General features: G+C 46.4%; 1 protein-coding gene across 3 annotated transcripts in view; it reads right to left on the bottom strand.

The window, feature by feature from the left end:
* DGKG (diacylglycerol kinase gamma) overlaps nucleotides 1–12,642 on the bottom strand; it is a 153,834-nt gene that overhangs the window by 103,598 nt on the left and 37,594 nt on the right. For 2 of the 3 annotated variants that reach the window (XM_023750483.1, XM_023750484.1), the window contains exons 9-14: nucleotides 11,029–11,146; nucleotides 9,106–9,194; nucleotides 6,114–6,230; nucleotides 4,659–4,751; nucleotides 2,544–2,603; nucleotides 95–174 (exon numbers count right to left, since the gene is read on the bottom strand). In XM_023750483.1, the coding sequence (XP_023606251.1) occupies nucleotides 95–174; nucleotides 2,544–2,603; nucleotides 4,659–4,751; nucleotides 6,114–6,230; nucleotides 9,106–9,194; nucleotides 11,029–11,146 (557 nt within the window). The remainder of the gene's footprint in view (nucleotides 1–94; nucleotides 175–2,543; nucleotides 2,604–4,658; nucleotides 4,752–6,113; nucleotides 6,231–9,105; nucleotides 9,195–11,028; nucleotides 11,147–12,642) is intronic. The other variant, XM_023750485.1, reaches the window with a different exon arrangement.

Here is a 12,642-nt window from a genome sequence, read left to right as displayed (position 1 = left end):
GGGATTTGAACCCAGGTCTGCCTGTCTCTGTTCAGTCCACTCTATCATGGCTGAGGGGAAGAAAGGACCCATTTTGAAAAAGAAGAGAACATACCTTTCTCCTTGTCTCCCTCCACTCTTGGGGTTCACCAAGACCAACAGGGGGTGGGTACCCGGGGTGGGGATGATCTTGTACTTAAAAAGTAAAAGAAAAAGGAATTAGCTCTGTTTCAGCCAACTGGGGGAATGAGATGAGAGTTTATACTAAGACAGCATCTGGGAGAGGTGGGTAGGAAGCAGTTACAGTCATGGAGGAGAGGAGGATGGGAGGTAGGTCTTTGTCTACTGGCTGAGTTTTTGAAGGGTTAAGCAGCTAAGTGTCTTCAGCCTGAGTGGGCTTTGAGTGGTGTGAATGGTGACAGGGTTTGAAGAGATGGGACAGTGGCATCATAACTTCAAATCATTCAACAATGGTGAGACATTGTGCCCACAGCACAAAATTAGATTTTGTGAGGGATACAACTGAAAATGACCTTCAATGGTATGGCCATCTGGTCAAATTCCTAAGTAAAATAACACTCATGAAGTTAACCACGGATTCCCCCAGCACCAATTTTCCTCCTGAGCCCTGATTCCTCATTTCTCATTGTCCAGTGGGTACCTTCAACCAGATGTCTCACCATCAGGTTGCTCCAAACGTCAACATATCCCAAACCTGACCTATCTTCTTTCCCCATCAAACTGGTTGTCACTCTTGGCTCCCTGCTTCAATTTAAATATGCCATTATTATTTATCCAGTCAACCAGGGAAACCCTGTTCTGCCAAATTTTTCCCCTGGAACGTCCCTTTCTCTCTGCAGCTGCCATAGCAACCATACTGTCCAGGCATTTCCCAGTTCAGGTAAGTCCTATCGGCTGCCCCCAGAATATCATATGAGTCATGCCACTCTTGCTCAAAAACCTTTAATAACACTTCATTGACCCAATGATAAAATCCAAAACTCCTAACCTGGCATCCAAAGCATTTCAGTGTAGCCCCATTCAACTGTTATCTCTTAATTACTCTAACCCTCACTGCAGTTCTGGCCAAACACTGCTTTTACCCTCGAAAGTGTGTCTCCTGCATTCCCACCCTGTGGGTCTGCTCACCCTGGTTTCTTATCCTGCTCAGTGCCCTGAAATGCCCACTTCTTTCTTTGCAACCTCAGGACCCAGTGCAAGGGCTACTTCCTCTATGAAGTTTTCCTTAGTTACAGCAACTAAAGCTATTGCAATTGAAACATCAAATATCTTCTAGGTTTCTTTTGTTTTTGTTGATTTGTTTTCCATTTTCTTAAGTAAATGTCTCAAAAACAGCCACTGGATCTTAAATGCCTCCAAAGCAGTGTGTGTTTGTGTGTATATATATAAATCTTGTACCAAGGACCTCATGACACCAGATACAGGAGTGAGTAGTCAATCAATACTCATGGGTTTAGCTAAAGGACACACTGATACAGAGACACAACTCTGCTCCATATTCACTAATGCTCACTTTCCCAGATCCCAGGCTGAAAATGCAACAAACCCAGAGCCATGCTGTTTGAAAGAGACAGCACCAATTATTATGATTTTTAGGAATATTCTCATCTGCCTTAGGGTGAATGTCTGTGTGAAGCATCTTGGAGCCTGGAGAGTAATCTTTACTTCTGGGAGTGGTATTCAAAATATTCAACATCCTGTACAGCATGGGCATTGCCCAATCAGTACAGATGCAGGCTAACCAAATGGATGCCAGTTATAAACAACTGGTAGGCCTGCATTGTGTGTCTGTCTGTCTGTTCCACTTGACTTTCTGTCCTTATAGGTACCTGGAGCTTTCCCACATCATTAAGATCCCCCATCATTATTGCTTATGCTTTAATTTTCTAAAAACACTAATCTGCATGTTGTCATTGAATCTCAGAGAACCTCTGGGGGTAGGCAGTGCAGGGATTGCTGTGCCCCTTTTCAAACAAGGAAATTTAAGGTTCAGAGGAAGAGGAGGAGGCCCTCATTTCCTATTTCTTTCCTAGTTAGTACTCTTTGTAGCTCCCCTGCAATCCCTGGACCTCTGTGGAAGGCACAAAGATAAGGTGTTTATTGGTGAACCTAAGTGAAAATGAGTTCTTAAATATGTGTTTCAGGATAAAGAAGAATTTTTGGATACATTAGCTTCATGTTGGCCTATTGCTTTCTGGACAGCGTGGCAATCTTGTATATTGTATATTTTTAGGCGACACTCTTGTTATTTTTTTTAGGGGATGAGCATATTGGAGTTTCTAAAGCAACTTGTTCTTAAAAAGGCGATAAAGCCAATTTGGCCAGCCATGGGCTCAACCAACCCCCATCCCACCACTTGCCTACAGTGTGGTGGTCAAAGGTAATTCCAGAGGCTGGAAATAAAGTGTCTTGTGTGATATAATTGATCAGATGAGAAAGTAAATGTAAAGAAATGGAAAGAAAGGAGCACCCAAACCCTGTCTTCCTTTCCACAGCCCTGGACCAACTTAGGATGAATGATCAGATTCAGGATACTGAGGTACCTGCGTTACAAGTTCACCCTTGGCTGACGCGTCACCATCAGACTTCCCACCTTGCCTGTCCTGTGAGAAGAGAGGAAAGATAAGCATCTTTTGAAAAAAAAAGTCTAATATAAGAAAAAGGAATCAGAAGAAAAACAAATGGTTAACAGAGAATTAGAAAACCAGTACAGAATGGGGAGTGTTGCAAAGTGGGGCTTTGGACCTAAAAGAAGAAATGCTCCCCTATGGGTTTCTCGAGGACTCTCGAGGTCTCTGTGATCATTTGCTCTGACATTAACACTGAGACTCTGGAATGGGATGGACATGGGGAGAGGGAACACTAAAATTGACAGAAATCTACTTTGTTGATTTAGAAGCTTGAGCTCTGAGAAGCAAGGTCTTAGATCTGGCTTCTCAGCTTAGCACTATCTAAATGATGTCATATTGAGAACATTATTTATTTTTTAGTTGTGTTTTTTTCTTTGTTTTTAAAAATTATGATTATTATTTTTGTGGAGGTTTATTTCTCACATAGTAAAATGTTCAGATCTAAATCTCTAGCCAGATGAATTTCCGCCCTTGCTGCCTCTTCAGGTGTTATGCTGCTGTGACTCTCAACATCTATTGGTTTTGCCTGGCTTTTGAATTTCATAGAAATGGAATCATAGAACATGTATTTTTATTGATTTCAGAAAGGAAGGGAGCGGGAGAGAGAGATAGAAACATCAATGATGAGAGAGAATCACTGATTGGCTGCCTCCTGCATGCCCCCGACTGGGGATTGAGCCCACAACATGGGCATTTGCCCTGACCGAGAATTGAACCATGCCCTCCTGGTTCATACGTCAATGCTCAACCACTGAGCCACGCCGGCCCGGCAGAACATGTCTTTTTTGAGTCTAGCTTCTTTTTATCAGCAGTATCTCTTTGTGATCAACCCCTTTTGCAATTAAACATAGCTTTTTTTCCATGTAGTATTCCATGATACAAATATGCCTCAATTTATTTATCTATCTATTAGAGGCCCGGTGCACGAATTCGTGCATGGGTGGGGTTCCTCAGTCTGGCCAGCGATTGGGGCCAATTTGGGCCATCTCACCCAGTCCCCATCAGGGCTGGCTGGCCAGCCCAAATCGCCCCTGGCTGGGGGGAGGGGCCACAGGAGGTTGGCCGGCCAGGGGTGATTGGGGCTGACTGGTGGCTGACTGGTGGGTGGGGAGGTTGGCTGTGGGAGCACACTGACCATCAGGGGGCAGCTCCTGCATTTAGCATCTGCCCCCTGGTGGTCAGTGCATGTCATAGCGACTGGTCAACCGGTGGTTCTGGTCACTCTGGCCATTCAGTCGTAATGGTCGCTTAGGCTTTTATAGATATCGATTCTGTCATTAAGTTTGTTTCCAGTTTTTCACTGTTATCAATAAAGTTACTACAAACATTCTTGTGCATGTATTTTGGTGGAAAAAATGCTCATATTTCTCAGATAAATATATAGGACAGGACTTATCAGGTCATAGAGTTTTGTATTTCCAACCTGATAGATGCAGCCAAATGGTTTTCCTTCAGTTTTTTAAAGAGAAAGACTAACTGGTCAAGGATGAGATGTGAGGAATTAGCAGGACTTGGCAACATCTTTAAGAAGGAAGGGAACAGTTAAGATGTTTGGTGCTTAGTTTGAAAGAGGAATCTTCAACACAGGAGACAGAGACAATTGCAGATGGGGATAAAAGGAGTTTAATTTTGCTGCATCCATTTCCAAATAGGGCTGAGACACCCAAGTGGAAATCGTCAGGGCAGATGTTGGGATGTAGGAGCGAGGTTGACAGGAACAAGGGTGGCCTGGGAGGCCTGGCCTGTGCAGGTGGTGACTACCTTGAGCTGTGCTCTGCCTGCCAGGTGCTCTCCAGGATGGGCTACTTCAGAGCATTCTGGGGGCCAGCAGAGGGAACCACTTTAGTCAGGGGAGTTTTCCCTCACAAATTGGTGGACACAGCATGGACCTCATTTAAACTTGTACTGAAAACACAAGCCCAAGAGTTGTTGAGGAAGCCCTCTGAGGGGGGTGAAGGTCTGAATGCTGCATACGTGAAGTGTGCAGGGTGGGGGGGAATCAGATCCCTGATGGGCAGCAGCACTTACCTGGGTAATTGGGCAGATCGAGGTGGGCAGTAGGATGTGGTCTTTGAGTTCCCCACCATCACACACTGTGGATAATTCACATTTGCGGTGAAACTGGAGGAAACAATGAAGATGAGAGTGAGTGAAGCAGACCAAGGAAATTTTAAATTTGGGGTTTAGAGGTTTACTGGGGAGGCAAGCTATCTAGTGCTCTCCAAATCCTGTTGCACTGCTGGCTTTGGCAATATAACTACAGTGGGGCCTTGACTTACGAGTGTCCCAACTAACGAGTTTTTCGAAATATGAGCCGTCTCTCGGCTGATTTTTTGCTTTGAGTTGTGAGCTAAAATTCAGGTTACAAGCCAGCTTCAGATACCCCACCGCTAGTTGGCGCAGCGAATGTCATAGTGAACGCCACAACATCAGCCCAGCATCACGTGTCTCACTCATTCACTTCTTGATTTGACATACGAGTAATTTGAGTTATGAGCTCCGTCACGGAACGAATTAAACTCGTAAGTCAAGGCCCCACTGTAAATGTGTGTGTGTGTGTGTGTTATGTGTATATGGTGTGTTGTATATGTTTTGAGTGTGTGTATGTGGCATGTGTGCATATGTGGCGTGTGTGTGTGTGTGTGTGTGTGTGTGTGTGTGTGTGGTATGTAGTCAGGGCTGCCAAATCTTCTGTGGGCTGATAAAGGAAACCAAGTGCTATCCATAGCTGCAGGCCTGTCTGTGGCCCTTCAGTGTGGCACCCCATGTGGATTCCAGCCCCCCCTCCCTCAGATTTTTGCTCCTTAGACTCTGAGACACTGGAAGGAAGGAAATATTGTTGAACAGACTCATGAGAGGCTGGAAATAGACCCTTTGACACAACCTCTGCATCTTAAGAGTTCTGTGATTTACTTTGGAGATGTGTCCTTTTTGAGGCTGATCAAGGGCCTTGGTCAAGGGGACAAGACATGGCACTGAGTTAGCTGTGGTATCAGGGTGACCTTTGGCAGGTTCTGGGTGTCTAGAGAGGAAGTGGACATTGGCTGTGGCTAACGGCAGCAGGTCCAGGCCTCTGGCCCAGGCAATGGGGCTGCTGTAAAGAGTGTGCCTTCCTCTGTTGCCTTGAGGAACATAATTCTGGTTATCTAATTCCTCACCAACTCTGGTGGTGCCGCTGGCCCCAGGTGACACCCGGACGAAGGAAGTTAATGGTCATAGCTGCCTGGCTACATAGATAGTTGATAGGCCATCTTCTTAAGCAGCCCTCACTCCCCTGGTTCTGGGGGGCTGTCTTCTCTCTGGGAAGCTTGTGATTCACTGGGCACTGTTAGACTTAGGGCATTGAATGGGGCTCTGGGCCTCCCAGGTGTCCCCCCTGACTCTGCTTATGCCCTTTGGCAGGATGTCCACTGCTCCTGGGCTGCAGCTTGAGCAAAAAACCACAACTGAAAAGAAGCAGGGCTGCCCTGAGCACCAACCCACCGTCTTCCGGCACCACACGCAGTGCCACGCGGTGACACTCTGGTAGCACTTGATACTTTTGTGGCACCGATCACACTTGACCGAGGAGTTCCCTTCCACCCACGCGTGCTGCATCACCTGCAGAAGGGAAGGGAAGGATGCCAGGGAAGGCTGCAGAACCACTCCCCGGGCCTGGGCCTGAGGAGAAGTGTCTGGAGGTGCACAAAGGGGTGAGGCCAGAGGGGTTGTTTCCTGTTCAGTTTATGCACTGATTGGGTGCCGGGCGGCTTTGCTGCACTACGCTGACACGCTCTCTCCCTGCCTAACCACCATTTTGTTCATAGAGGCAGTTGGAAACCATTTTTCCTGTGTTTTGACAGTCAAGCCTCTGAGCAGCATCTTGTCTGGCAATCCATCTGTCTGTCTTGCAGAACTTCTTGCAGAGTGAGGTGCTCATGTGCGCCCTCTTCTGGAAGGCAGCGTGATGCAGGGAAACAGGAGGGCTGGGGCCACAGACAAAACTGGTTGGAATCATTGATTTTTCCATTTGGCAGCAGGGCGACCTTTGGCCAGTTCCTAGACCTCTCTGAGGTCCCTAATCTGTACAAATGGCATAATAAGCCCCACCTCTATGTTTTCTAGGAGGATCAAATGAGATACCACTGATGGGTAACTTCCTGTCAGCCTCAGCAGCCCATCAGAACCATCTGGGGAGCTCCTACAAGTTCTAATACCCAGTCCTCACTGCAGACCAACTAAATTTGAGTCTCTGGGGATGGGAATTGTTGTTAATATGTTTTAAAGCACCCTGTGTGATTAAGGTTTTAAAGCACCCTGTGTGATTACAATGTACAGCCAAGGTTGAGAAGCACTCTAGAAGGAAGTTAGAGGAGAAGTCCAAAGAACTTAGTGTGGGTCAGCAGCCAGTGGCTTTCATATCTGTTTCCTGGAAAGCTGGTTGTACTTGCTTCCTGGCCAGGAAATGGCGCGAGGGCAGCCCAGGAACCTAGAAGCCATGGGAATGTATATGTATATGTGTGTCTGTAAGAACAAAGTGACCCATGACACCAAATTCTGGGGACCTGAACCCTCGGTTGTCTCCCCTAGGAATTCTACAGAACTTCACAAAATTTCCCACAAGGGCACTTTGGATACAGAAGGAAGAAAGTATGCACTGTGGGGGTATACAGGGACCTAGTCTGAAGTGCCAGCTATAAGCACACTATTAAAAACACATGGAATATTTGCATGACACCATCCATGTTTGTATTAAATAAAAGCTTTAAATTACTTATCAATTAAGTTAATAGTCCTCCTTCCAAAGGTTTTTGGTAAAATTCTTATTTTGGCAGACATGTCACTTATTTGAGGATATAAAGAATCCAGTTTGTGAATCAATTTGTCATCTACATGGTCACATTGAATTTGCTCCGAGATTCTTATTATTTCTGTTTCATGGAGAATAAAATGAGGCATCAGAGAGGTTAAGTGACCGGCCCTAGGTTCCAAGGCTGATAAAATGGTCAAGCAGAACCTCAAGCCAGGTCTTCTGACTCCAAATCTATGGTTGTCTACCAACACCACATTGCCTTCTCCATCCTCTTCTGGGATTGGAAGAGATGGTGAAGGACTTGGGTTGCCCCTGGAGACTCAGAAGATCATGTCCTGCTGACCCCTCAGTGGCCTCTCTCTGCTCTGTGTGTGGCAAGTGGCCAGAGTGCAGGCTTAGGCCTGAGCCCAGGAGAAGTACCATGCATCCTGGTGAAAGCATGGATATGGAAAGGTGTGTGCATGCGTGTGGTGCAGAAGTAGACAAGAGGCCATGCGGTGTCTCATGGGGCATGCATGTGTGTCCTGGGAGGCGCCCTTCTCTCTTGGAGTTCTGTGGGGAGGGCTGGATATCACTCCCACCTGCTAAGCATCTCCTGACTCAGATTTCTCATTGGAATCTTCCATGCAGGAACCCAAGAGTGTCCTTTCCCTGCTAATTTTAAGAGTCCATTTCCAGATTTGATGAATGGCACCACAACAGCCAAGTTAGAAACCTGGGAGCCATTCCTGACCTCTTCTCTTCTCCCCATCACCAAGTCCTAGTGGTAGTACCTCCAAATTATCTCTCAAACTCTCCCTTCATCTTCTCTTTATGCGAGCCAGTTGGATAGTCAAAGTACTCAACAACTGGCATGGCTGGTGAAGACTCTCAGCAAAACAGTCAACACCGTGCTACTGCGGATGCGTCAGCATAGCAGGTGAGTGCAGACCCCACCCCAGTCAGGCCCTCAGTGCAGCACTGCCACTTGCCCAAACTGTTGGAAGAGGTTTTCTCCCTCAGATCTCTTTCCTGCACCATGGTCAGAGCAATTAACCTAATTTGCAAACCCAATGATCTCATGCTCAAAGCTCTTCAATGTCCCCTCACGAAACTCCTTCCCAACTCCTCAGCTGGCCTCACAGACCTCCCCAGGCTGGATCTCATTGTCAGAGCACAGCTCCTGCCACTGCCCTTTAAGCATCCTCTGTTCCAGCCAGGCAAACAGGTACAGACCTCAGAATAAGCCATGTGCCTGGTCCACCTGATGCCTTATGAAGTCAAAGTACAAGGTACAAGGTTCAAGGTTCAAGGTACAACTCAAATGCCATCTCCTTTGTGAAACCTCCCCTGGCCTCCTCCTCGGTACCTCAACTGTACGTCCCACACAATCGCTACTGTTCATCTCATTACCTCATGCTTTGCTTCTGCTCCTGTCTCTCTCCCACTAGATGGCACAGTTCTCCAGCAGGCTGAAGGCCACCTTATAAGCTGCATACCCCTTAGCAGAGTGCCTGGCACATGGTGGGGACCAGGGAGATGCTGAATGGATTGATGGATGAACAAGATGGTTTAAGGGTGGTCCTCGGGGCAGAGAAGAGACTGGGTAAAGCTCCCAAAGCCCCTTCCTGCCCAGGAATCTGGTGATGGACATGTAGCCTGGGACACGGCATGCAGTAGGACAAGGCAATAGGTGTCACCAACCTCGCTGCCCCTTTTGGTTCTTGAGTACGTTTTGACACAGCCAGGAATGTTTTTGGATACACAGCGTTCGTGGACGGTATATTTACAGTCTGGAAAAAAAAAGTAAGGAAAGTACTCGTGAGTGACCATGTAGGAAAGGTCCAGCCAGCCCTCCACCCTCCAGATGAGTCTGACTAGGTGACCAGTCAGGGGCAGGGGACATACGGAGCTGGCCTCGTCTAATGGAAATTCAAGCAGTCTCCAGTTGTTCTTTGAGAAGAGAGTCCACGGTTATCTCCCAGACATGCTCCTGCACGCTCCACCCTGTCACACTTGGGCAGTGAATTTGGGGTGAAAACATGGCACGGAAAAGCGCTTTCCACTCAAGGGTGGGGGAGGAGTCATCCTCCTCGCGATGCCAGCGCCACAGTATTGTGTGTCGGGGGTGCTGCAGGTGGGCAGAAGGCCAGGGGTCTTCCTGACTGGAATAGGTGGCCCTGAACTCTGGCTCTGCCATTTGTAACGACCCTCATGACCTTGGGTAAGTTTTCCACATCTCTGAAATTCAGGGTTTTCTACAAAATGGGAATAAAATTGCCTCTCTTTTTCTTTACAGGACTTTTGCAGCATTAAATGAGATACTTTGTGGTTTTTTAAAATCATTTCTTAAAATTAAATCTTTATTGTTGAAGGTATTACATATGTTCCCCTTTTCCCCCCATTGACCCCATCTAGCCTGCCCCCACCCCTCAGCCCAGGCCTTCACCACCCTATTGTCTGTATCCATGAGTTATGCATATGCATACTAGTTCTTTGTTCATCTCTTCGCACACACCCACCCACCCACCTCTGCCTTCCCTCTGAGATTCCACAGTCTGTTCCATGCTTCTATGTCTCTGGACCTATTTCATTAAATGAGATACTTTGTATAAAGCACCATGTGTCTGGTCAGAATAGCTGTTCCACAAATTATTATCACCATCACTGTTGTTACTACACTGATTGCTATGCAATCAGAAGGGGCCCACAGACCTGGAACCTGATAGGAAGGAGATGGGGTCTCTCAGAAGTGGTGAGAGCTGGATTTGAATGGGTGCTGGAAACACTGGCAGACCCCTTCTTACACCTGCTGATGCTCTTCCTGGACATTGGCCCCAACTCTGTCAAGATGGCTGTTGTGTCCGAGGTCACCTGCTGCCTAGCTCACGTGTACATGTTCAGAAGAACTGCTCCAATGATGTGGACTGCACCCAAGGGCCCTGCCTGCAGCAGCAGCTCCCCAGTCTCTGGTGGGTTCAGACCTGTCTGCATTGTGAGTTGATTGGCAGGACTCTGCACCCACAAAGCCTTCTCTGGGCAGCCCCTCCCATCTCCTGCTCCCTGAGTCACCCCCCTGAGTCACCCCCTTTCTAACTAACATCAGCCCTCTGTCTTCCTTCCCTCCATCTCTCTCTTCTGTCTCCTTCCCAGGCTCTCTTCCCTGGTTTTTTCTCTTCTCCCATTTGACTTTACTAAATGGATTATAAGGTGAAACAAATGGATAGTTTTCATTTTCACTGCATTCACAAATACATTTCCATGTTGCTTATTAATAAAAAAAACACACCCAGGTTCTTCTGGCCACCCAAAATATTCACTAGCAAAACCCAAGTGAAATTAGTATGAGATGCGTTTTAATTATATGTGAGCCTTAATAACTTTTTTTGGGGGGCAGGGGGACCTGTGGCCCATGATGGGACTCCAACAATGGGACACTACTTGTCCATTTGACTTGGGTAGAAGAAAAATAGGACATGGAGGTCTTGCTTCATTCCCTGCTGTGGAGCAATATGGGAGATCCCTCGAGCTAGGAAGCAGAAATACATAGACTTTTTCTGGAATGGCTCAACCACGTGCAGAGCAAGACAGTTCCTGGGGAAGGGGGTCTGAAGGACGTTTACTCACACGTGCAGCACAGGCCTTGCTTCCTCACGCCCATCAGCATGACGTGGCAGAAGTTGCAGTAGGTTGGTTTCTTGAAATGCTTCATGGTCCAGGCGTGCCTGCCATCCCCCTTGGAGCCCTATGGGAATAGAGAAGGAATGGGACTCGGAGCAGGCAGCCCTAAGCTAGCAGAAGCCTGGGCCTGCCTCTTGTTCTATCCTTTTACTTCGAAAAAGACTCTCTTCTCATATTTGGAAGACAAGATATACATTTATTTTACTGACTATTAAAAAATGGAAATCAAAACTAAGTTCTTGTCTGTGTGTGTTTTCTAAAATGAGCAAGTATTAAAAATTAAGACTATCTGAGCAGGAGTATGTGTGTGTGGGATAACACAAGCCTTCTTCTACTTGGCTGGTGAAAGTGTAAATCCAAACAAACCATCTATCTATCTATCTATCTATCTATCTATCTATCTACCTATCCATCTATCTGTAATCCTTTAAATGTTTATAACCGTTGACTTACGATGGTACAAATTTTCTTTCTTGGATTCATTCCTAAAAAATCAGTTTTGAAGGAAAGATGAGCATTTCTGTGCTCTGTCAGATGTTTAACTCGACATTATTTATTTAAAATAATTCAAAACTGGAAATATCCTAAAGGTATCAAAGTTACCAAAAGGTTAGTTGTGGTAGAGCCATGTGATTAAAGGTTAAGTGGCCATCAAAAAGATACTTATAAGAATGTCTAGCCCTGGCTTGTTTGGCTCAGTGGATAGAGCGTCGGCCTGCGGACTGAAGGGTCCCAGGTTCGATTCCGGTCAAGGGCATGTACCTTGGTTGTGGGCACATCCCCAGTAGTGGGTGTGCAGAAGGCAGCTAATCGATGTTTCTCTCTCATCGATGTTTCTGGCTCTCTATCCCTCTCCCTTCCTCTCTGTAAAAAATCAATAAAATATATTTTAAAAAAGAATGTCTAATGGTGTGGGAATGTGCTCGTGACACAGCACTAAGTGAAAAAAGCAGAATGTAAATTTGAGGACCTATTATAATCTCAGTTTTATATAGTAAAATCTTTCTGGTGGGGAAAAATGTCACCAAACTGTTAACAGGCTTGTTATAGCTGGAAGCACGATGAATTCATTTTATTCTCTAATTTTTATTTTCCTTTGTATTTTCCAAACTTTCTATAGTTGGCATGTACTAGTTTTATAATCAGAAAAAAAGTAGTAAAAACAATGCACCCTTTCATCAACTTTCTGGACACAGATAAAGTAGTCAAGAGACAGTCGGACTTGGCTCAGAAGCGAATTCATCCTTACCTGCTAGATAAGCCAAGCATCACACAATCACACACCTTCCCTGGACACCAAAGCTCCTACCTTCTAGCCCCTGGTAGCACAGCCTTGTTGGAAGCTGTGGCTTCAGGGACATCCCTCCACGCCTGCTGTCCCCGAACCTTTCTTAGAGGTTCCATCAAAAAAGCATCACTCCTGGGCTGGTGCGTAGGGTAGAATAAAGCACCCTAGTAAGGCAGTGAGAACTGACTGTCAGGTACACAGAATCCAGCATGCCGGACTCAAACCCAGCTCTTACTTTTGGGCCCCTCTGGTTTGCACTGGTCACGGCAATC

This window comes from Myotis lucifugus, unplaced genomic scaffold, assembly GCF_000147115.1.
Source record: "Myotis lucifugus unplaced genomic scaffold, Myoluc2.0 scaffold_14, whole genome shotgun sequence".
Lineage (NCBI taxonomy): Eukaryota > Metazoa > Chordata > Mammalia > Chiroptera > Vespertilionidae > Myotis > Myotis lucifugus.
The sequence above is the reverse complement of the archived record's forward strand: the minus strand, read 5'-3'. Positions and strand labels throughout refer to the sequence as shown.